The sequence below is a fragment of the Anolis sagrei genome, chromosome 2 (genome assembly GCF_037176765.1).
Source record: "Anolis sagrei isolate rAnoSag1 chromosome 2, rAnoSag1.mat, whole genome shotgun sequence".
Lineage (NCBI taxonomy): Eukaryota > Metazoa > Chordata > Lepidosauria > Squamata > Dactyloidae > Anolis > Anolis sagrei.
Genome location: NC_090022.1, coordinates 192,699,691 through 192,723,376, shown reverse-complemented (window position 1 = coordinate 192,723,376; position 23,686 = coordinate 192,699,691). Strand labels below are relative to the sequence as shown.

At 43.7% G+C, this 23,686-nt stretch overlaps 1 protein-coding gene across 1 annotated transcript in view; it reads right to left on the bottom strand.

Moving 5' to 3' along the window:
- Positions 1-328: 328 nt before the first annotated feature.
- Positions 329-23,686, bottom strand: part of ARAF (A-Raf proto-oncogene, serine/threonine kinase) — a 37,858-nt gene continuing 14,500 nt past the window's right edge. Inside the window, exons 2-16 of the mRNA XM_060762796.2 lie at positions 22,132-22,364; positions 19,568-19,674; positions 15,935-16,037; positions 13,501-13,655; positions 13,305-13,400; positions 11,065-11,215; positions 10,630-10,657; positions 9,052-9,200; positions 8,616-8,818; positions 8,313-8,489; positions 4,567-4,613; positions 4,193-4,311; positions 3,883-4,014; positions 2,500-2,634; positions 329-905 (exon numbers count right to left, since the gene is read on the bottom strand). Coding sequence (XP_060618779.2) covers positions 765-905; positions 2,500-2,634; positions 3,883-4,014; positions 4,193-4,311; positions 4,567-4,613; positions 8,313-8,489; positions 8,616-8,818; positions 9,052-9,200; positions 10,630-10,657; positions 11,065-11,215; positions 13,305-13,400; positions 13,501-13,655; positions 15,935-16,037; positions 19,568-19,674; positions 22,132-22,356 — 1,968 coding nt within the window. The 5' untranslated portion in view covers positions 22,357-22,364 and the 3' untranslated portion in view covers positions 329-764. The remainder of the gene's footprint in view (positions 906-2,499; positions 2,635-3,882; positions 4,015-4,192; positions 4,312-4,566; positions 4,614-8,312; positions 8,490-8,615; positions 8,819-9,051; positions 9,201-10,629; positions 10,658-11,064; positions 11,216-13,304; positions 13,401-13,500; positions 13,656-15,934; positions 16,038-19,567; positions 19,675-22,131; positions 22,365-23,686) is intronic.

The window sequence follows — 23,686 nt, the reverse complement described above, 5'->3', positions numbered from 1 at the left end:
AAGGCTAAAAAAATCTCTACAGTGTGATTTGGATAGGAACATGGTGATTGAGGGAAAGTGGGGAGGAGTACACGAAGAAGTGGGGAAAGATGGCACAGGATTCTGCCTTCTGCTAGTCTCCTTTTCCTATTTCCCACCGGTTTTCTGTTTCACCTCTATAGCAAGGGCAGGTTTCATGTTTTTCTCATGCTGTTGGATGGCAACTCCCATCGTCCTCATCATCCACCCTTCCAGCTGGGACTGCCAGGAGTTGCAGCTCTAACACACCCCAAGGATCACATGTTCCCCATTATTCTTAACTGGCAGATGACAGACATCAAAGATCAGATGAGTTGTTTTGCCTTTTTATTTTTTTTACACCTCATTCTTTCCTTTGCACTGAACTTTCCACTCTTTCCTGCTTTTGCCCACCCAAAATCCTGAAGCAGGATGAGAGCTTTTTAAAAAGAATTTTCACCTGGGAAGACGGAGCTAAAGTCACCTTGGAGTAGGGACTTGACCTACAAGTCTTCTTGGCTTGGGTGACCCCTTCTGGCTCAGTGGGCTTGAGAGAGGGAATCACACGGAAGTCTCCCTGCAGAGCCAAAGAGTTCCTCCAGATGTATTTATGTGGGGGCGGGGTGGTCAGCAAGATGGTTGGGCTCCATGGCTGCTGTCTTGAGGAGGATTCCTCTACTGCTCCTTGCAGGAAGGATGGAGAGAAGGAGATGCTGGCCTGTCTCTCCCCCAAAGAGGCTTGTGGTAGCAGTTCCACAAGCATCACATTAGCTGCGGAACCGCTGAGCTGACGGCAGGCCAAAGAAGGTCATTTCTTCATCACAGGCCACCCGGTGGAGTGCGGGCTCCGAGGCACTACGCTCAATCCTGGGCAAGGAGTGCTGCAGAGACTCAATTGAAGCTAAAATCTGCAAGAAGCAAAAAAGGGAATCCTCAGAAGCTGCCTCCTATGTGTTACCCCCCCCCCCCCCAACACACACACACACAATTTCTCTAAGCCAGATGAGTTGGACTGCAAACCACACCAGCCCCAACCATCATGGCCAATGCTTAGATTCCAGGTGGAATATGATTGCCACATCCCCAAAGATGTTGTTTTGTGACCTTCCAAAAGCTCTCATCCAACACGGCTACTTGCCTTCATGGCTGGAGTATTTTGGTAGTTGTTGTCCAACAGGGAGACTTTCCCACTCTCTGCTAAATTTATTTATTATTATTTATTTGGGGCTTTTATATCCCGTCCTTTCTCAACCTCTGCAGAGGGACTCAGGACGGCTAACCAAGTGGCACTCCATGGTGCCCACATCAAAACATAAATATACAGTTATCAGTAATGTAATAATAACAATATTAAACAGTATAAAACCGTATAAACAATATAAAAACAATATATTGAGCCACACAAATATAAATATATAACAATATAAAAACTAAATAGTGAGCCACACAAAACTTTTACGCATCTTCCACTTCTCTCTGTTTCCCAAGGATTCATGTCTCTTCCCTAAAGTTTTGTTGGATCCCCCAATGAGAAAAGGGGAATGGTGAGGTTGGGAAGAAAGGGTATGGGAAATCTTTATAAAATCATGTGCGATATATGGGCATTTTTTCTGGCTTTTCCAAAATATTAGGACATCCAACCACATTAATCATCTGCAAATTGGGAAATACATCTCCTAACACATAATGAAGTTCACAGAGGAGCCCCAAGATGCCATGACTGAGAAAGCCCTGTCTCATGTCCCCATCAAGCTAACCTCTTCGGTTGGATGGGGCATGCAACGGGGCCTTCACTAGGGATCAAATTCTGGGAAGAGTGCTATATGTATAGAGGGCTAGCATGGTGTAATGGTTTGAATGTTAGGCTAGGATAAAATGAGGTAAAGGTTTCCCCTTGACATTAAGTCTAATCTATTCCAACTCTGGGGGGTGGTGCTCATCTCCATTTCTAAGCCGAAGAACCAACAGTGTCCATAGACGCCTCATAGGTCATGTGCCAGCATGACTCCATGGAGCGCTGTTAACTTCCCACCAAAGCGGTACCTATCGATCAACTCACATTTGCATGTTTTTGAAATGCAAGATTGGCAGAAGCTGGGGCTAACAATGGGAGCTCACCCCGTCCTGCGGATTCGAACCACCAGCCTTCCAGTCAGCAAGTTCTGCAGCTAAGCAGTTTAACCCACTGTGCCACCATGGCCAGCCACACCACCGGCTGCCCAGCCAGCCACTTGGCCATGGATATCCACTGGATGACATTGGGCAAGTCACAGAGGAAGGCAAAGGCTCTCTGAACAAATCTTGTCAGGAAAACCCTGTGATTATGTTCAACTCAGTTTTGCTATAAATTAGGAAAGACTTGAAGGTACATAACACACACACACATATCACATTCTTTCTCTAATAACAAACTCAAATTCATTGTGAGAACACACATGCAAAGATAGATAAATGCATACATGCAAAGATAGACAAATCCTCCTCCCTTCTGCCAGGACTCACCTGAGGGAAGAGGGGTCTCTCTTCACGCTTGAATTTCAGGCAGTCGCCCATCAACCTGCGCATAGCTTTGGGACAATTGCTGGGCACTTTGCTGACATCAGGGGACAGGTACCCTCGACCAACCATGAATATAATCTGGAAGGATGTGGCGAAAGATACGCTATTAACACAACTAATGAGAAGGGGAGTTTTTGAAAGAATTCTGGTTGCCAGAGCCCCCCCCCCCCCCCCAAATTCCCTCTTCAACACATCCTTGTGGGAAAGAGACTCTCTAGTGGAAAGTTATGAGACAGCAACCTAACATAATAGGCAGGACAACAAATATCTCTTTTAGCACCATCTGCTGGCTGTACAGAAAGTAAGTCCACAATGAGTATCCTTTGGCCAGAAATCCAAAATATTTCAGGAACTAAAGCTTTTGGGAAAAGCGGACCAGTCACAAAAACAGTGTCCTCTGAGTTTTTCCTCAAGGAGCCCTGACAGAAGACAGAGGAGTGGGCAGGACTCAGTTTACGTAAGGCCCCTGTTAAAAAAGCAGGCATCCAAGACACTTTCTTATTCAGGTTCCACTTAGAGTGACCCCATTGACTGCCACCTGCATCCAGCCCAGAAAATGATAAAAATTCTTGGGGGGGGGGGGGAGGGGGAGGGAGGGAAGGATTTCACAACTACTTTGCTAAAAAGGAGAAAAATGAGCTGACAATTCTTGAGAAAACAAAGCAATGGGCACTCGACCCCTTTCATACCATTATTTACTGTGTATGTGCAAATATAAAGGTAAAGATTATCCCCTGACATTAAGTCCATTTATATTCTACCCTTCTCACCCTGAAGGGGACTCAGGGTGGAGCACAACATATATACAGCAAACATTCAATACTGGAACATAAATAAACTATAGGTAAAGTTAAAGGTTGTCCCCTGACATTAAATCCAGTCGTGTCCGACTCTGGGGGTTTGTGCTCATCTCCATTTCTAAGCCGAAGAGCCAGCGTTGTCTGTAGGCACCTCCAAAGTCATGTGGCCGTCATGACTGCATGGAGCACCATTACCTTCCCGCAGAAGCGGTACCTATTGATCTACTCACAGATGCATGTTTTCGAACTGCTAGGTTGGCAGAAGCTGGGGCTGACAGCAGAAGCTCACGCCGCTCCCTGGATTCAAACCTGCAACCTTTTGGTCAACAAGCTCAGCAGCTCCCAACATGCAAATATAGTTATTTTTAAAAAAAACCTCAAAATCCCAAATCTGATCTATCAATTAATTTTTAACTAACAAGCAGAGTCCAGAAAGGGATGGTTACAGCCCAAATTGTAACGGCCAGTTCGATGAAAGCCTGAAGTTTTCTGTCCCATCCCAGCTTTTCTACCTTTGTTTTCTTACCTGGTCCCGGTTGTTGATATGGCTGTAGGGAAGGCTCCCAGAGAGCAGCTCATAGAGGACAACTCCATAGGAGTAGACATCTGACTGGAAGCTGTAAGGGTTAGGATCCTGCATCCGGATCACTTCAGGTGACTGATGAAGCCCAAAAAGAAGGAATTCAGGCTTGGATAGGGAGGAGGAACACTTGCTTTTCTCCCCCATTTCTCTGGAAGGTATGACTTGTTTCTGCCGGTCTGGTTTCCATATTTGCCAGCCTCCAACTAACCGAGGCGTGGGACCTTCCCCAGGAGCCACCTCATGTCACACTCACCATCCAGAGTATGGAGCCACCGGGCTGTTCCACCTGCTGCGCTCCACTCCAACGCGTCTTCACCGTGGCCAGGCCAAAGTCACCAATCTTCACCGTCAGTCCTTCGTGGAGGAAAATGTCTGAGACAGTAGGTGAAGGAGCTTCACGTAAGTGTATGCCACAAAATAAGTGCTATATCCCAAAACAGATACTTCTTACCATTAGATTGCACATGTCCTCTTTTGGTCAAGGACCGTAACCCTCTCTTAGCCACTACAATATCCTGGTCCAATCTATCCATTTGCACCAGTGAATGAAGGCCATGTGGTTCAATCTCCCAGAGGAAGGCCTATGAAATTCCCAACCTACACTCAGGAGCTAGAAGGGAAGGATACTGTTAGATTTGAGGTCCCGGTGGATTATGTGCTTAGCATGAAGGTAGCTGTGGGAAACAGAAAAACATAATCAGCACTGCCAGCTTCAGTTATCGTGATTATACATGCCAACATGCTGCAGACTGAGCACCGTTGCAGGAAGGCAACGCTGGGCACAAAGCAGCCTGTGCCCTAACTTGCTTTGTGTTACAATGTTTGGAAATGTTGCCCCCAAACTATGCAGGAAAGGCATCAAACTTACGAAAACACCTCACCCACGCAAACACCCAAGAACTCTACACCAGCTCCTGCTCTGAAGCTTATGAGCAGGGGCAGCTGTGGGGGAAACTGGCCCTTAGCTTCCATGCAGTTGCTCACTCCTAGAGTAATAGCGTCTCTAGAAGAAATACTGGACCACTCTAACAGCCACCATGTCAGACTACACAGAGAAGCCACTGGACAATTTCAAAAGAAAGAAACCATGAAAATGAACAAAATATGGCTACCAGTATTTAAAAACTCTAAAATCAGGTCAGAATATAAAGAGCAACACTCAAAAAACAGGGGAATTCCAGACAAGAATCACATAACACTTCCCAACAAAGAATCTTTCTGGCAACAACCTGCCAGGCTTTAAAGCTGCAAGGCCATTCAATGCTAATCAAGGTGGCTAATTGCAACATTCACACTTGCCTCAAGAAGACAAGAGTTCTTTCTCCCACCCTGGACATTCCACAGATATATAAACCACTAGCTGTGCCCTGCCACGCGTTGCTGTGGCCTATAGTAAAACTTATCAAAGTTGAGTTAGATATCTGGACTATTATGAAAGGGAGGTACCTACCTATTCCTTCCCCCTTTTCCTCCTCCTTTCTCTCTTTTCTTCCTTCTCTACCTCTTTCTTTCTTTCCTTCTTTCACTACTTGGTTTCATCCTTCTCTCTTTCCTTCATTCCCTCCCCCTTTCTTCCTTTGCCTTTCTTCCCTTCCTTGTTTGCTTCCTTCTTTCTCTTTTTATTTCCTTTTATTTCACCACCATCATAACAATAACAATAATGCAATGCATTGCCTCTGGGACCTGACACCTCTCCCATTCCCCCTAAAAGGGTCTCAGAGGAACAATGGCATCATCATAATAATAATAGAAATAACAACCTTTACCCGCCATGTGTTGCTGTGGCCAATCTTCCCTCTTTCTCTCCTTCTTTCCCTCCTTCTTTCCCTCCTTCCTTCCTTCCTTCCTTCCTTCCTTCCTTCCTTCCTTCCTTCCTTCCTTCCTTCCTTCTTTCCCATCTTTCCTTCTCCTCTTCTTTCTCTATCTCTTTCCTTCCTTCCCCCTTTTTCTTTCTCTTCTGCTGTCTCTCTTTTCTTTCCTTCCATCTTTCCTTTTCTTTCCTTTTCTTCTTCCTCTAACTTTCCTTCCTTCCCCCTTTTTCTTTACCTCCCTTTCTCTTTCTTCCTTCTTTCCTTCCTTCCTGTCTTTCCTAGATTTTGACAGGGCGGGAAGGGGCGGGGTGGGGTTTGGAGGTGGCCTGAAGTAAAAGAAGGTAAGATTGGGGCAGGGGAGTGATGGAGCGTGGGGTTGTGTGTGTGTGTGCGGCGGCGGGGGGAGTGATGGAGCCTGGGGTTGCGTGTGTGTGTGCGGCGGTGGGGGGAGTGATGGAGCCTGGGGTTGCGTGTGTGTGCGCGGCGGCGGGGGGAGTGATGGAGCGTGGGGTTGCGTGTGTGTGTGCGGCAGGGGGTGTGTGTGTGTGCGGGAAGCGGCGCGGCGGGGCTTGGAGTGGGCATGGTTTCCGCAGAGGGAACGTTGGCCGGAAGACCATGTGCGCGCGCGATGGAACTTGCGGCTGGGCGCCAATGCGCATGCTCAGTTGTTTTGACGTTTTGTGAGTGTGTTGTGTTGTTTTTCATTTTGAGTAGATATGTTTGTACCTTGTGGGTTGTGTTATGGGCATGGGAATTTTGGTTAAGTTTCATTGGGGTTTTTTTGAGTTTTGTTCTTTTGCCGTTTTGCGAGTGTGTTGCTGTGTTGTTTTTCATTTTGAGTAGATATGTTTGTACCTTGTGGGTTGTGTTATGGGCACGGGGATTTTAGTTAAGTTTCGTTGGGGGATTTTTGAGTTTCGTTGTTTTGCCGTTTTGTGAGTGTGTTGTTGTGTTGTTTTTCATTTTGAGTAGATATGTTTGTACCTTGTGGGTTGTGTTATGGGCACGGGGATTTTGGTTAAGTTTCGTTGGGGGATTTTTGAGTTTTGTTGTTTTGCCGTTTTGTGAGTGTGTTGTTGTGTTGTTTTTCATTTTGAGTAGATATGTTTATACCTTGTGGGTTGTGTTATGGGTACGGGGATTTTGGTTAAGTTTCGTTGGGGGATTTTTGAGTTTTGTTGTTTTGCCATTTTGTGTGTGTTGCTGTGTTGTTTTTCATTTTGAGTAGGTATGTTTGTTTCTTGTGGGTTATGTTATGGGCACGGGGATTTTAGTTAAGTTTCGTTGGGGGATTTTTGAGTTTTGTTGTTTTGCCGTTTTGTGAGTGTGTTGTTGTGTTGTTTTTCATTTTGAGTAGGTATGTTTGTACCTTTTGGGTTGTGTTATGGGCACGGGGATTTTGGTTAAGTTTCGTTGGGGGATTTTTGAGTTTTGTTGTTTTGCCGTTTTGTGAGTGTGTTGTTGTGTTGTTTTTCATTTTGAGTAGATATGTTTGTACCTTGTGGGTTGTGTTATGGGCACGGGGATTTTAGTTAAGTTTTGTTGGGGGATTTTTGAGTTTTGTTGTTTTGCCGTTTTGTGAGTGTGTTGTTGTGTTGTTTTTCATTTTGAGTAGATATGTTTGTACCTTGTGGGTTGTGTTATGGGCACAGGGATTTTGGTTAAGTTTTGTTGGGGGATTTTTGAGTTTTGTTGTTTTGCCGTTTTGTGAGTGTGTTGTTGTGTTGTTTTTCATTTTGAGTAGATATGTTTGTACCTTGTGGGTTGTGTTATGGGCATGGGAATTTTGGTTAAGTTTCGTTGGGGGTTTTTTGAGTTTTGTTTCCTCGTTGGATGCCCCTAACAAATTTATATATATAGATACTTGCCTAGTTTCCAACAGACCTCACAACCTCTGAGAATGTGTGCCATAGATGCAGGCAAAACGTCAGGAGAGAATGCTTCTGGGACATAGCCATACAGCCTGGAAAACTCATATCCAGTAATAGCGTCTCCTTTAAACTAAACTTGGCTCATTTGTGTATTAATTACACTTATTCTCTGTCTTAAGGCAGAAGAAGAGGCTCTCCTCTGCTTCCCCGCCTCTTTGTCCTCACAACCTACACTTTGTGAGGTATGTCCGGGCTGAGACTGAATGTAATATCATTTCATGGCTCAAGCGAAGATCTTTCCCTAGATATCTCCAGTCCAACACGCAAACCATTAGCACCCTACTATTTCTCAAACGCCTTCTCCTAATTAAGGTGCCCATAAATGGTACCTGGCTCACAATTCACCAAGTAGCCACTCCTGCAATGGCATAATCTATTTTCTCTCTTGTGCCACAAACTCACACCTGCTTTCCTGGCTTCAAGACATGGGGCCTTCCACACAGTCCTATATTCCAGAACATCAAGGCAGAAAATCCCACAATATCTGCTTTGAACTGGGTTATTTGAGTCCACACTGCCATATATTTCAGTTCAAAGCAGAACATGTGGGATTTTATTCACCTGTATGGAAGGGGCCACAGACCCCATTAGCCAATCCCTTCCACAGGGGACTCCCAATTGGCACACTCACTCCATGCCCTGGGCTGTTTGCCGGGCTACATCAATCCGCTGCACCATCTCCAGGGGTGTCTCCTGCACGTGGAGGTGCTGGTATAGGCTGCTACCGTCACACCATTGGGTGATGATGGCAAAGCTGGGGTGGGTCATGAACCCCATGAAGAGCAAAATATTCACATGCCGCGTCTTCCTGCAAGAGGGAGTGGGAAAAGAGGAGGATGAAGGAGTCTGCCCAGGATCAAAGGCTCCTTTCGTTTCCGTCAGCTATCTTCTCGACAAAATGTCCACCTGTCCCTCATAAACACCAGAGCTTTACCTGAGAACCTGCATCTCATTCTTGAAGGCCTGCACCTGCTCGCTGGTGGGGTTGGTGACCTTCAGGATCTTTATTGCCACATCCCCATACCACCGACCCTTGAAGACAGTACCAAAGGACCCGGTCCCAATCCGCTTCTGCATGGTCACCTCTTTGGAAGACACCTCCCAATAATAGCTTGAGTCCCGGTAGCCCAAGGATTTCTGAAGGATACAGAGAATCGTCAAGGATGAGCAGGAGCCACAGAAAAAGGGCAGTATTGGGAAAATGCCTGGGGTTTCAGTATCAACCATTCTCTGCTCCTATAGATGAACGCCCTCCCATAGCCTGGCCACTTGGTGTGCTAAATCTTCTTCATCCATCATGCCTCCCAATTTGAAGAGGGCTGTTATTTTTTGTTTTGGCTAGACAAACTATTTTCCCTCTCAAAACTCACAGGTTTCTTCTTGTCTTCTGAAGGGGCCTTGCGATCCCTTGGAGACTCGCCGGGAGATTTGGGGTGCGGGGAGCGCCGGCCAGGAGAAATAGCAGCCATGCCGGATACTGGGGTGGCTGGTGGGGTGCGAGGAGGCAGTTCAAGCCCACCTGTCCCAAAAAAAGAAGATGCTCTCACCAGACTGTTCCCTGACAAGACCACAGCTTACCAATAAACTTCCTTGTTTACGTAATAGGGTGCTTTTGAAAAATGTCTACAAAACTGGCATGGAAATAAGAGACAAAAAGATAATGCCTCATTATAATGAATTTAAGGTGATTCAAGGAAATGGACCAACATTAGTCTCAAAACCAAGAAAAATAAGTAAATCCTTCAAGTAATTCATTAATAACTTATGAAGCTCTGTGCTACAAAGTATGGTGACAATCCCCACCACAGCACAAGAACATATTAACAACAGACACAGGAAATCTACCAACTCAATGTTGGGGGAAAACTACCCTAATTATAGCAGAGAGTCCAAAAAATGAACTGGACACTTAAAATTGAGCATTCAGCTCATCAGTGAGCAGAACATGAAGTGCCGTGTGAATTCAGAGCTTAGGAGGCAAACATGCAGAGTCCAATCTTAAAAATCTCAAAAGCTTTATTTACAATAATAAAGAACTAATTACATTTCTTCATGGTAAAGAAATGGGTCTGCGCTACTCTAACACCCATCTCTTCCAAAGTTTCAAAGAGTAGGGAAAAATCACTACATCTTTCTGACATACACGCAGAGAGAGATCTCAAAGCACACAGCAAATACTCTCCATACTAAAGTGTAAGAAGGGAAAAGGCAAATTCAAAAAGCTTGCAGTAGAAAAGCATGCATTTTAAACAACAAGTAAGAATGAGAGCAGAAACAGAGAAAGAGAAGAAAAAGATACATTCCCAACTGTCATTCAGGAGAAATGGGGAAGGGAAACCCAACACGCAACAGCTCCCAAACAGTGTAACACTGAGAACAGTGTGATGTGATGTCATTGAGTTGGATCCAGATTTAATTAGGCTTACAAGAGACTCACTGGAATTAGTGTGATTGCAGTAAGTCCACCTGGGTGATTTCAGTGGAATTCTTCCAAGGATGTTTTAAATTTGGATCCAACTTTTTAAGAGGAGGGCCAGTTCACAGTCGTTCAGATTGTTGGGGGACTGGACCTTAACTGGGTTCGTGTGCATCATGTGTGCACGCATGTGTCTGGCATGCATGTGTGTGTGTGGTGTGTGTCAGGTGTGCCACACACATACTGCTGCACATGTACACACTTGCCACCACTGCTGCCACACACACGGCACTGCTGCTCACACTCACTGTTGCCACTGCATGAAAGCGTGCACTGTGCATGCACACGTGGCAGTAGTGTCAGAGTTGGGGAAAAGACCTTGGAGGGCTGGATTTGGCCCGAGGGCATTAGTTTGGTGACACCATGCTTTAGGACATCTATCGGTTACCAACACACCTCAGCCATTTGTTCTCCCCACCTCTCCCTATTGCCAACATGTACTTTATTCAGCCTGGCCAGATATTCAACTCACCCTCTGCATTGTGGCTCCTGCTTATGAACTGGAAGAGAAAGACAAAGTGACACATGAGTAACTACAAAAAAGCAGGGCACAGGAAGGGGAGAGGTGACTCTAACCTGCTCTTGAGTAGCACTCTATGGAAGACCAGGCCTAGTTCTTACTAAGGAAATTATGCCCATTGTTTTGGGATGCTCATTTCAAGCTGCTCTCCTCACTCAATGCTCAACAGAATAGGATAATGCAAAACACCCGGACTGAGTTTGGGAACTAGGCACACATCATCCACTTCCAATCATGTCCTGGATTTTGCCAAAACTGTGCTAGAAGATTGTGTCAAATGCAAGGTATCTTCTACCATAGTCAGCAAAACTTCCATTATCTTTTGGAGTGTGGGAAGGAGCAAGGAACCTCTGATCAGGGCTCAGGTGGACAGGCCTCCTCACTCACCTCAAGGATGCTGTTGTCCACAGGGCTGGTGGTGCTGACCATGTGGACATTGGGAGTGGACGTCGAGCGGTGTCGCTGCAGGAGCTGCCCATCGCTACACAGGCTGGGGAAGCTGAAGGCATCTTTGCTGAGGGGAGACGGCTTGTGCGAGCTGGAAGGAAGGAACAGATCAAGATGCCTTCATTTAAATCCAAGCTGACTGGGCTGTATCAATCCCCCTGTTCCACCTGTTTGGCCTGGCAATGCAACATCATTCACATTTGCTGGTGTTAAGGGCACAGGATCCTTGGGAAAACCCCAAATTGAAAAAAAAAACTTTTTAAAACTTAGGGAACACATCTATAGGATTCTATAGGTTCTCTAATGTGACTGAAATGGATTTAGAGGATGTAAGGCATTTAAATCTGCAAAAGTTAAACCTGCAAATAGATACGCAGCCACAATTGCTGTTCATTCACTCACAAAGTGGAGCTCTGCACTTCTGCTTTGAAAAGCATAAGAAATACACACTTATCCCTTTTAAAAAGAGAGAGAACGACAACACAACTTTTCCTTGATTATATAAACATGCATTTTGGTTTTTAAAAAACCCATTTAATATCATTATTATAGTTGTCCTCCTCCCAAATTATGGTATGTAGTGTCCTTCCAAAACAGGAGGACTAAAAAGGTACACTTTAAAAAATAAAAATAAATTCAAGCTTCACTCAGTCAAACAGGTGAGAGGCACAACTTTGCAATATGGTATTTGCCTTTTCCTAGGTAAAGGTAAAGATTTCCCCTTGACATTAAGACCAGTTGTGTCTGACTCTGGGGTTGGTGCTCATCTCCATTTCTAAGCCAAAGAGCGGCGTTGTCCGTAGACACCTCCAAGGTCATGTAGCCGGCATAACTGCATGGAGCGCTGTCAAGTTCCCACTGGAGCAGTACTTATTGATCTACTCACATTTGGATATTTTTGAATTGCTAGTTGAACAGAGGCTGGGGCTAATAGCAGGAGCTCACCCTGCTCCCCAGATTCAAACCTGCAATCTTTCAGTCAGCAAGTTCAGCAGCTCAGCAGTTTAACCCACTACACCACCAGGGGCTCCCAGTGCATTTTCCTACCTTATTATAAATATACCAGAGTTGCTTTAATGTCCTGATAGAAACATTTCATGTACTCTAAAGCTTTAGGGAAATTCTTCCTAAAATGGTTTGCGAGTCCTCCGGATGACCAAAGACATTATGTTGCCAAGATGTGTAGAAAACACCCGAACTTGCAGTTGAAATTTATTTCATGACTGGCAAGCTGTTGGAAATGACAACCTTCTTCAAGCCTTCTCCATTGATGTTGATCTATTATCCTGTTGCTACACGTTTCTGGTATGCATGTTCTGGTATGCAGCTTCCTTTACTCTATGGTTTCTGAGAAGTTATAAATGGGGCTGCAGACCACATGATCACTACAGACAGATTACAGACAGTCAGACTACAGACAACTTCAGACCTCAGATCACACACTTGCTTGCTGTTTTGCTGTAAGAAATGTTCTGGCTGGATGGCACAGAGAATTATCTCAAACATATCTGAAACTGGACTGATAAGTTTTCTATCTGTGTATGTTGAACACATGAAGGTTGTGAGTAAACCAAATATGTTATTTTTATCAAAGTCTACTTCATTTTTGTCTCTTGACCGCATGATATAAAACAAGTTGTTTTATGCGAGAAAAGAATATATACGCTGAAAAACACTTCTGAAGCACTGCTGCTTTTTATGCATTGTTTTCTTAACAGATCAGAGATAACAGATTATTCAGTCTAACAACTGAAACCCATTCCCTAACATAATTATATCTGGTTGTAAACCACAAGAGAAGATGCTACTCTAAAGGGTTTTTGGCTTTTCTCTGAAAGGACATGCATTTCTAAAAAGTTGTGATCTCCAAAAGGGGTTTTCCAAAAAGTCATCAATGTTGTTTTCTAAAACAATCAGATAATGTCCTCCACTGCAGGTTAGTTTAAGGAACATAAAACTCTATGGAGAATACAACTCACTCCTTCAACTGAGTTCAAGAGTGCTGCTCCCCAATATCCACCACCTCAATTGGCCTAACATTAGGAACTGGACCTGTCCTCTTTGTAATTGGTGAATCCAATCTGACACCCTAATGTCCTCTTTGTATCTATATTGCCCCTTTGTAGTAATTTCTAGTTCACCAGAGTCCTGTGCTGCTCAGTTGTGATCCCATCTCTTACCTGTTGGCTTGTGGGGTTGTAGGTTCATGGATCAGGGCAGCGGAAGCATTATCTGACCACAGTGGAGGATACTGCCATGGGTCATAGCTGTAAACACTATAGGAAAGAGAAATGACACTTAATACAAAGGAAACAGAGATTGAGGCCATTTCCGTGATGGAAAGGTGGAGGACATGGCACCCAGGGGGACACTCACGGCTTGTGGGTCGTGGCCAAGTCCACACAGACTGTCGGCACTCTGCTGCTGCAATGTTCGTGGAACTTGTAGCCACACGTCTGGCAGCGGAAGCCGTGGAACAGGAACTTAAGGCAGAAATCACAAAAAACCATGCGGAAGTAGGTCTTCCGGACCTGTCCCAAAGAAAACGAGATTTCAGATCACCTGGGGAGAAGTGCCACCTAAGGCATTAGCGCCAGGCTGGGATTTTTCTGACAACCATTCAGTAACTAGCACGGGAACCTGGGCTGAAACAATCCAAGTGCCCTTCAACATTGCATGATTCAAGTGTACTATTTCCACTTTAATTGCCATGTCAACCTTCTGCAGAGTCCTGGGACTGGTAGTGTAGAGAAGGATATTTAGAAATCTCTGCCATCGTGCTCTAGTTCTCCACCAAACTACACATCCCAGGATGTTTCCAAAGCTGATCATAGTAGTGCTGCAGTTGTATAGTAGGAAATGGTCCTCAAAGCAACCTTAGCTAACTAAACAGATCTCTACACAACTAGTATTAATATGAAGTTGTCCTGTTACTGTATTCTTAATTGTAATGATATGATATTCAAAATAGAATACTTTACATAAAATGCAATGTTCGTTTGTGGGATTAACATAACTCAAAAACCACTGGGCGAATTGACACCAAATTTGGACACAATACACCTATCAGGCCAACAAGTGACCATCACTCATAAAAACACAACGGAAGGCACTTAAAAAGCCAAAGAAGCAAAAAGATTCTACAGTGCATGTGCAAAAACGACTTCCCCTGGCAAACAACACACACAATAGCATATCCACATTCTCTTCTGGACTACAGCTCCCAGCATTCCCTAGACCAGACCCTTTAGGAGAGGAGGATTATCCAAGCGCACCGGTTCCAAGCTGCAAGCTTTCTTCTCCTTGGATTTCTTTGAGAGTATCCCAATCCCTGCATATTTCCAATTTCCTATTCCTGGACTGCAACTCCCAGATAGATAAGGTAGATAGATTATATAGAGATAAATAGATAGATAGATCAATCAGGAGGACTGCTGGGAGTTGCAGTCCAAGAATAGATAGAGAAGGAAGAAAGGAGTGAAAGAGGAAAGGGAAAGAAAGGGAAAGAAAGGGAAGAAGAAGAGAATGAAAGAAAAAAAGGGAAGGAAGGAGAGAAAGAAAGGAGAGAAAGAGAGAGGGAAGGTTGGCCACAGCAACGCGTGGTGGGTACAGCTAGTTATTTATGAGTAAAGAACACAAGAAACAAACAAATACATTTAGGCATGATTTACACAGATATAGCAAACATTATGTTCATGTTTGAATACTTTCCAAAACAACTCATTGGTTCTTCTACAGTCTCCGAAGTAAGAATTTTAAATCAATACAGTATCGCATATCTAATATGTTGTCTCTTTAAATATCGTCTATAAATCCTTTGAAGATACTATCTCAAACACATAAAGCAAGCAACCTGAAGAAGGGAAATTTTCCTGAAACAAAGATAAAAGTACCCAGGATCCCTTGTCATTCCTGATCATGTTCCTGATCACCACTTGCATCAAAAAGAGTTTGTACAATTAGGAATTTACATGGGACCGTACTGTATTGTTTTAAAATTATTACTACGGAGACTATACAAGAGCCAATGAGTTATTTTGGGAAGTATTCAAATATGAACATAATGTTTGTGATATCTGTGTAACTCATGTCTAAATGTATTTGTTTGCTTCCCATGTTCTTTGTTTCTAAATAATAGTCAGATTATGTATAGTATTCTATTTTGAATTTCATATCATTACAATGAAGAACAAGTAACAGGACAACTTTGTATTAATCCTAAAGGCAACCTTCCCAAGCCTTGCATTATCTGTATGGTATACAATTCCAAACATCCTCCTTCACAATGGCTATTCACAACAGTTCAAGTCCCTCATGACAGATTAGTTTCTTTTAGGCTATGAGTTCAACATAAAAATGCCATCTGTTAACTGGACGTGCCTTTTTTAAGATAGTGGGGCACAAATTTCTGCTCCTGGCATTGCTGGAGTGCAACCTACGTGAGTCTGGATGCGCAGGGCCAATAAATAAGGATGATACAACAAGGGAGCATTGGGAGGGGGCATTTCCCAGAGAACAAGAGCTTCAAAAATATCTTTGCTAGTTGCACAATGTCCATGGGCCTGTTATGGGCAACTCTGGAGCAAGAGCAAAAAGGCAAATGTCCTTATACAGCAGAGGTTGGGAAACTCCTGGCAATGGGATCTGACCTCCATCCTCTTCCCTTACTAGCATGGTCAATCGTCAAGGCTGATTGGAGTAGTAATCCAACTGGGTTTTGGAGAACCACAGGTTCCTCGATGCCATTTCATGCTCTTTGTTGGAGGAAAGGACACTGTAAACAACAAATATAAGATCTCAAGGGACTCACAAAATTGTGCATCGTAAGCGGTACATTTTCCAGGACTTCCACAGAGAGCTCGGCCCCTTCCAGGTTCACCAAGTCTGTCTCCCAATCTGTGATGGTCTTTCTTCTGCAAATAGGATCAATGTGAATAATAATAATAAAGTTTGATAGCTCAAGGTGGCCAATAGAAATATTCCCACCTAGCTCCAACAGACAAGAGTTCTTTCTGCCACTCTGGACTTTCCACAGATACATAAACCCAATTTTCCTAGTTTGTATCTGAGGATGCCTGCCATAGATGCAGGCAAAAAGTCAGGAGAGAATGCTTCTAGAACATAGCCATACAGCCCGAAAAACCTATAACAACCCAGTGATTCCGGCCACGAAAGCCTTCAACAATATATAGCTTGGAAAGAGTCCTTAATTGGACTACAACTCCCACAGTCTCTTAGGGGTAGGGCTTTCAAAGTGAACTGATATTGGGGATCTGTATTTTTCATCCCAATATGTCAAGGAGTGGTCCCATACTAGTGCCTATTGGCCACAATTGCTTTCTTTTTGCTTGGGAACCTTTCCAGGGACAAGGCACTGATCGTTTCAGGGACCACAATCCATTTGAGCAGCACTGCTTCGGCCAACACACCCACTAGCCATGATTACTAGGGATTCTAGGAGTTGCATTCATCATGCAAAGGGGACATTTAAGCAAAACGCTGCAATCATTGCAAAGTAAGTTTTCAAAATCCCAAGACAGTGCTGCAAGCTGAATGAGGGTTGTTTGCCTTGTTTTTAAGTGTGGATGGAAAGATGAGAGATAGCAGATAACAGGAACTGAGTTGAGATGAACAAGGGAGGAAGTGGTCAGGCAAGGGAGACCTGGGCGCCTGAAGGGTCTTCGAGTTCTTCTATGTGTAAGATCTTCACCACTTCATTTACCACTTCCCTCTGTGGTTGCTATCACACCAGCCTAGTTATATGTGAAGACCTGGCCGGTATGAGCTCCACCTGACTCAAATAGCTCCGTTTTCTTAAATGGCAATCTATCAAAACTTTTGTGGTGTGTAGCCTCTCTAAGACTCTTGAGGTGATTCTACAGTCAGCATCCTGCACCCCAACCTGTGTGTGTGTGTGTGTGTGTGTGCGTGCACACACACACACACACACACAAACATATATTGATACAAGACTGTGTTATGTTTTGTTTCAACAGATTAACATGGCCATGTGTTGTCGAAGGCTTTCATGGCCGGAATCACTGGGTTGCTATGAGTTTTCCGGGCTGTATGTCCATGTTCCAGAAGCATTCTCTTCTGATGTTTCACCCACATCTATGGCTGGTATCCTCACAACCTCTGAAAGATGCCTGTCATATATGTGGGTGAAACATCAGGAGAGAATGCTTCCGGAACATGGCCATACAGCCCAGAAAACTCACAGTAACTCACTAACATGGCAGTGTTTGAAATGCGTAGCAGAATACAGGGTTAGTCAAAATGCATAGGCCAATAAGCCATTCAATTGAATGGCTTATTGGCCTATGCATTTTGACTAACCCTGTACATTTATTTTAAAATAAATAAAATATTACATGGGTCCAAATTTGTTGCAGTTTATTTATTTAAAATTAAGGGTTTTTTTCCCAAAATGTACATTTTTTTCACATTTAGGATAACAAGGATTCTTTTAAAGAGCTGTGCAGGAAACCAAAATGAAGTGATATTGTTCACCTAGCCCTAGGGCTTTAAGTGCTATTCTGAACATCTGACCCTGTATCTCTGGATTAATGTACCATTTTAGTGCTGAATGAAAGTTGCCAGCTTTTTTTCTGATAGGCTTCTAATCTTAAATAGCTCAATGGCAAAGGGGTAGAACATGTGGTGGGAACAACTATGCACATTTCAACCCGTGCAGGTAGATGAGTTCTGCTATGGTAAGAACCTACTACATGTGACAAATATGTCCATGTTCAAAATGGAAAGAACTCAATTTAAAAAAAATCCAAATGCAAGAGAAAACAAAATAAACAGATTGTTTCACCCACATTACAGAACGCTATGTACAAAAGATGGTCTCCGGCTCTTTTTCCATACCCCAATTGAATGGGTTGGCAGTAGGTTAATCACCAGTTGCAGTTGAAGTTGCAGTAAATCTTGCTAACCAAAAGGCTGACAGTTCAAAGCCGGGTCAGGGTGAGGTCCTGACCTTCAGCCCATCTACTGGATGGAAAACAGCAATGTAAGTAGATGAATAGGAACTGCATTAAGTGGGGAGGTATTTTAGGCATGGCACTTCAGAGAAAAGTTTACAAACAAAGAAAGCTCTTTGGCAAGGAGATGGAGTGACAGCACCCCCCTGTGGCCAGAACCAAGCACAGCCTCCAAAGGATGCCGAATTATGAGGAAAAAGCCTAAATACACCTCTATCTATTGTCTGTCTTGCCATTGTATATCGGCATTGAATGTTTGCCATATATGTGTCCTGTGATCCGCCCTGAGTCCCCTTTGGGGTGAGAAGGGCAGAATATAAGTACTGTAAATAAATAAATAAACAAATAACTACTGAAGGGTATTGTGTGCCCTTCATACAGTTTGGGAATAAGCCAGGAGGACAAGTGGGGAAACATCTTTGCACGTGACTAGACCACCATCAGAGCAATAACAAAAGTAGAGGCAGAAATATAATTAGCTGAATTAGACTTCGAGATGCTTATGAGCAGCTTGCAACAACTTACCATGCTGTTGCCACACAGCACCTGTTATTAATAATAGGGTTCATAAACATAGTGTTTTAAACTACAACTTCCAGAAGGTTTTAGCTAGCATAACCTCCAACCAGGGGACTTAAGAGGCCATGCTGGCTGGGTAATTTTGGGAACTTTAGTCCAAGAAAAGATAATCTTTTGAACTTTTGATTCATTGGTATACTGCCTTCATGCTTAACTACCCGGCTTGAACAGCCATTAATTCGATACACATCATAGTGAACCAACAGCAAATCTGATCTATGGCTGCTTCTACACAGCCATTTAATCCAGATCAGGATGTGGATTTAAGATTTCCAGTTTGCTTCAGAGTGCCTACATAGGCGCCCTGTGATCCGGTTGGATAATGGAACAGTGACCACAAAGATCCATGGAGTACATATCAAGACGATTCACATACCCTCCCCCTCCCCCATCTCATCTGGTGGGAAGCACTGGTAAACAACAGTTTTCAGCACTTGACTGCAGCAAAGCGAGGCAAGTGATGGTAATCATACATTCCCATGGGAATGCTACGGCTTCTTTTCCGGGTGAAGGTTTTTGTTTACCTTCTGTATCTGGCTTCTTACTCTGTCTGCTGCAGCATTAGCCCTGTCTAAAAAAGAACTCTGTATTTGTCATCCTCCTGTGCATTGTTCATACACAGATGTGCTTCAGCAGAATTCATGTCTTGATCTGGAATTTCAAGTTAGGCTTCCCTTACTGTGTTGTTTCCAGCTAGATTTGTATTGGGGGTGTACGTATTGTAAATACACTGACCGCAAGCTAGCTTCAGGATGCCAGGGTAGAAGGGCCCTATGATGCAACATTTTGAGAGTTGAAGAAGCCCCTCCACAGCCATCTCTCCTGATAATCCTTTGCTCCAGTCCTTGTCCTGCTTCTCCATCAATACTCACCCATCACCAGCTTTCTTGTAGACAACACAGCAGTCCTGGTTGAGGCCACGCACCTTCAGAGCCTTATCCAAGGAGTTGTAGACGGTTGTACCTGGCCGGACATTCACCTGAGAGGAAGAAGGGAAGAGGATGTATGTGGGCAAAGTGGCTGTCAAACTGACCTAGTATTTGCTCTTGTCCCAGCTGCTGTCTGGCTGTAATATGTGTCCTATTCCCTCAACCTTCTGCATTATCCTATCCATGCTGAAGAAGAGCCACTACTGGACAGTGGATCAAAGAGCAGAATTTAGATCTGAGTGCAAATTTCATCCATTCTATCAGGATTGAAGATCTTTGGACTCTCCAAAGGGTAGCCTAACTTAAAAACTATAAGAACCATTGCTTGCTATGAAAGTGGTTTTTGGACTAGCCATTCTCACTCAGCCTGGCCACTGTACCCTCCTAGACAGGAAGAGCTACAATATACTTTCCGTCTGGATGAGAACTTTGCATCAGCAACAAGCATTTCCTGACTCATGGCTCAACATTTAAAAGTTAGGGTCATTGGAGTGAAAACTGGAGATGTCTCCTGTACCTTTGATGGTTGTGTAGAAAAGTCACCAAATATTGCTTGTTTACATGATAAGCAAAATCAGCTGAATTTTCCTCTTCTACATAACTATTAAAGCTATCACAGCTTCCTCTAGTTTTCCATCTGGCAACCCTACCAAGAACTGCCTTGAAATACAGTAGATGGCAACAGGTCATTTTGGGTATTGGGTCAATAAAATGTCCAGTCTTGGATCTGCTGAAATATCTCCAATATTGCTTGTGCTAACAAGAACATGAAAACAAAAGAGCAGCTATGTTGGATCAGGCCATTTACTGGTTGATTGCCCACAATATTTCTTCCAGCAAGACACAAGTTTAATTACACGTTCCACAAAAACACACAAAGGCACATGGCCTCTAACACAGAAGGTGACACATTCCCATCCCAACTAGCAGTTACAGATGGCCCCAATCTCCATGGATTTACCTAATCCAAGCTGGCAGCCATATCTCTGCCTTGTGCCTTAAAGTTGCAAAGCTTAATTGTGTGCAGTGTGAATATTTGATATAAAGACATCTTTTATATCAACCTTGGACATTTGCTTTTGTTTTTATGTGATGTGACAGCTGACAAAAATAATGTTTAGTCGATTTGACAGCTGATACGCAACAGTACAGAACATTTAATGACCCTAGTTGGAGCTGTGATGGTATTTGATAGTTGGCAGCTTAAGGCATTTCCATTCTAGATGTCCGATTTCCTAAAAAGTCAATCAACGGGATGGATCACATGTTACAGATAACACTTCATCAAATGTCGAAGCTGAATTTCAAAGTCAAAACCACCAGTTTTAGGAAATGTCAGCATTTGGATTATGTAGGTCTGGTTCGAATGTATTTCCCCGAAAATAAGACAGTGTCTTATATTAATTTTTACTCCCAAAGATGTGCTAGGTCTTATTTTCAGGGGATGTCTTATTTTCCCCATGAAGAATTCACATTTATTGTAAAACAAAAAAAAGAACATTTATTAGATACTGTATAGCAGTTGTCAGCACATAATAAATATACTGGCCCTCACAAACAGGGCCAAAAAAAAAATAAGGGCTGTAAAGTACCTGGTTCCCACACAATGTCTGGAGACTGTAAGGATCTCCCACAGCAGTTCCTGGACCACTTGAACAGAAGGGATGGTACTGCAGCTTTTGGCCACTAGAGGGAGTATGCCTCCAAACAAAAACTTTGCTAGGCTTTACTTTCAGGGGGAGGCCTTATATTTAGCAATTCAGCAAAACCTCTACTAGGTCTTATTTTCAGGGGGTGTCTTTTTTTCAGAGAAACAGGGTAACTATAGCGTTTCACCTCTGACTCAATGAACTTATAACATACTAGCCATCCCCTGCCACGCGTTGCTGTGGCCCAGTCTGTGTATATGTGTTTTATGTTTGTGTATATGTGTGAGTATATATATATTTGTGGTTTTGCGCATGCATGCTGTGGCCCAGTCTGTGTATATTGTGTTTGTATATGTGTGTGTATATAATTGTGTATATGTGTATATATGTGGTTTTGCGCATGTGCTGTAATGTATTTTTTTGCCTTTTAAGTCCCTTCTGTTGTGTTTTTCAGTGTTTTTATGAGTGATAGTCACTTGTTGGCCTGATAGGTGTATTGTGCCCAAATTTGGTGTCCGTTTGTCCAGTGGTTTTTGAGTTATGTTAATCCCACAAACAAACATTACATTTTTATTTATATAGTTTCTGATGAGTTTGTCTCTCATCACTAAATGACTATACTTAGATAAATACTGCAGGCACACTACACAGTTACAGCACTTTGATATCACTCCGCAGAAATGGCATGGCTCCCAGATGTTGTCAGAATAGCAGTTCCTAGCATTCCTCACCAATAGCTATACTGGCTGCTGGGAGTTGTGGTCCACCACTACCTGGAGACCTGCACGACTCTCAGCTTGGGTTTAGAATACAAGTATAAGGCAAATGGTCCCTTGTCCATAGGAATGGCTCACTCACCACCGTCCTCTGCTGATTGGGGAGGTCCACCTTGATAGTCCCCCCTCGTGTGTCGGCCAAGGGCCTCCCGCCCAGCTTTTTCCTACGAGTCGCAATCATTGCTGTCAGGCTATCCACAAACGGCAGAAAACTCTCGCTCCAGTCCTCCGCTGAAGGGCCAGAGCTGGGAGAGGATGAAGGGAAGCCATTCGTGATGGAACCAGGAGGGTTCTGGTTGCGACTCATCCAAGTGCCTGCAGGGAAAGACAGAGAGAGCCCAGAGGGGAATAAGAAAGGTGGCTTCAGGGTCACAATGAAGCAACTTAGCAGACACCAATGAACAGTAATGGCCTCACAGCTATCACGCAAACTGATGTGCCTACTTCACATACCTTTAATTTTTCAAACTAGCAAGAAAACAGAATCACAATAAAATCTGTCGCATTAAAAAAAAATCAGTGCATTGGGGCACTGGTGTTTTTCACACCGTAGCACAACTGTAGCACTTTTATACCACTTTCATACCACAAGTCACTGCCATGGCTGTAGTCTCAAGAATGCTGGGATGTGTAGTTGAAGGAGGAGCATTTAGAACTCAGGTGCCTCTAATCCAAAGGTTCCCAACCTGTGGTTCATGGACCACCAGTGGTCCACAAGAACCAAAATATGGTCCGCAGCCTCACCATTACTACATTGTTGTGATGAGAGAGACTTATCACATGAAACCCTCTTATAGTGCCAAGGCAACTGGATGTTGCGAGGGGAAAGGCTGACTAACCATGAAAGGCATGACAACAAGCCTCTTGACTGCTGCTTCTCGTCCTCCCCCTGAATGGAGCTGTTCCATGTGGCACCTGGAAGTGGGGAGTGCCTTGGTGTCTTTGTTTTTTAGGCCTGTTCCTGGGGTTATTTGGGGTGCTGATTCAGAAAATTGCATTGGATAGACCACACCAGCTCTAGATTATTAAATATGGTTTTCTGTAGGCGAGCAAATGGCGACTACAGGGTGGCATATGTTCTGTATCAGAAACTAGAGCTGATGTGGTCTACCCAATGCAGTTTTCAGAATCAGCACCCCAAATAACCAAACCGAATCTAAAGTTGACCAAAAACTGATCTGTAACCCTTTTGGTACTAATGTTGGAGAGTGGTCCCTGGTCAAAGTGAATGCTGGTCAAAAAACAGGTTGGGAACCCCTGCTCTAACCAAACTAGAAACAAGAAAAAATAAAAGGAAGCTTCTGGTTCTTCATGATTTGCAGGCAAAGCGTGACGTAATCTTTGATAAAAACCACCTTCCTAGAACGAGTGGCGATTACTAAAACCTTTTGGAGTACTTTATTTCAAAACAACATATGTTTGTGCAAATACAACTATCTCAGCACTTCTGAAACATCCCGTTATTCTTAATCACCAGTTAAACAGCTGTAATTGATGGTGTCTAAAATTTCTGAAGAATGCCGTACTTAGGAGGGTTGGGAAAACCTGCATTTACACAGAGGAAGACAGCAATTTGACTAGGCATTTTCTTATTACATTCTCAGCAAATTAGAAGCTCATGGAGGGCGGTTAGAAGG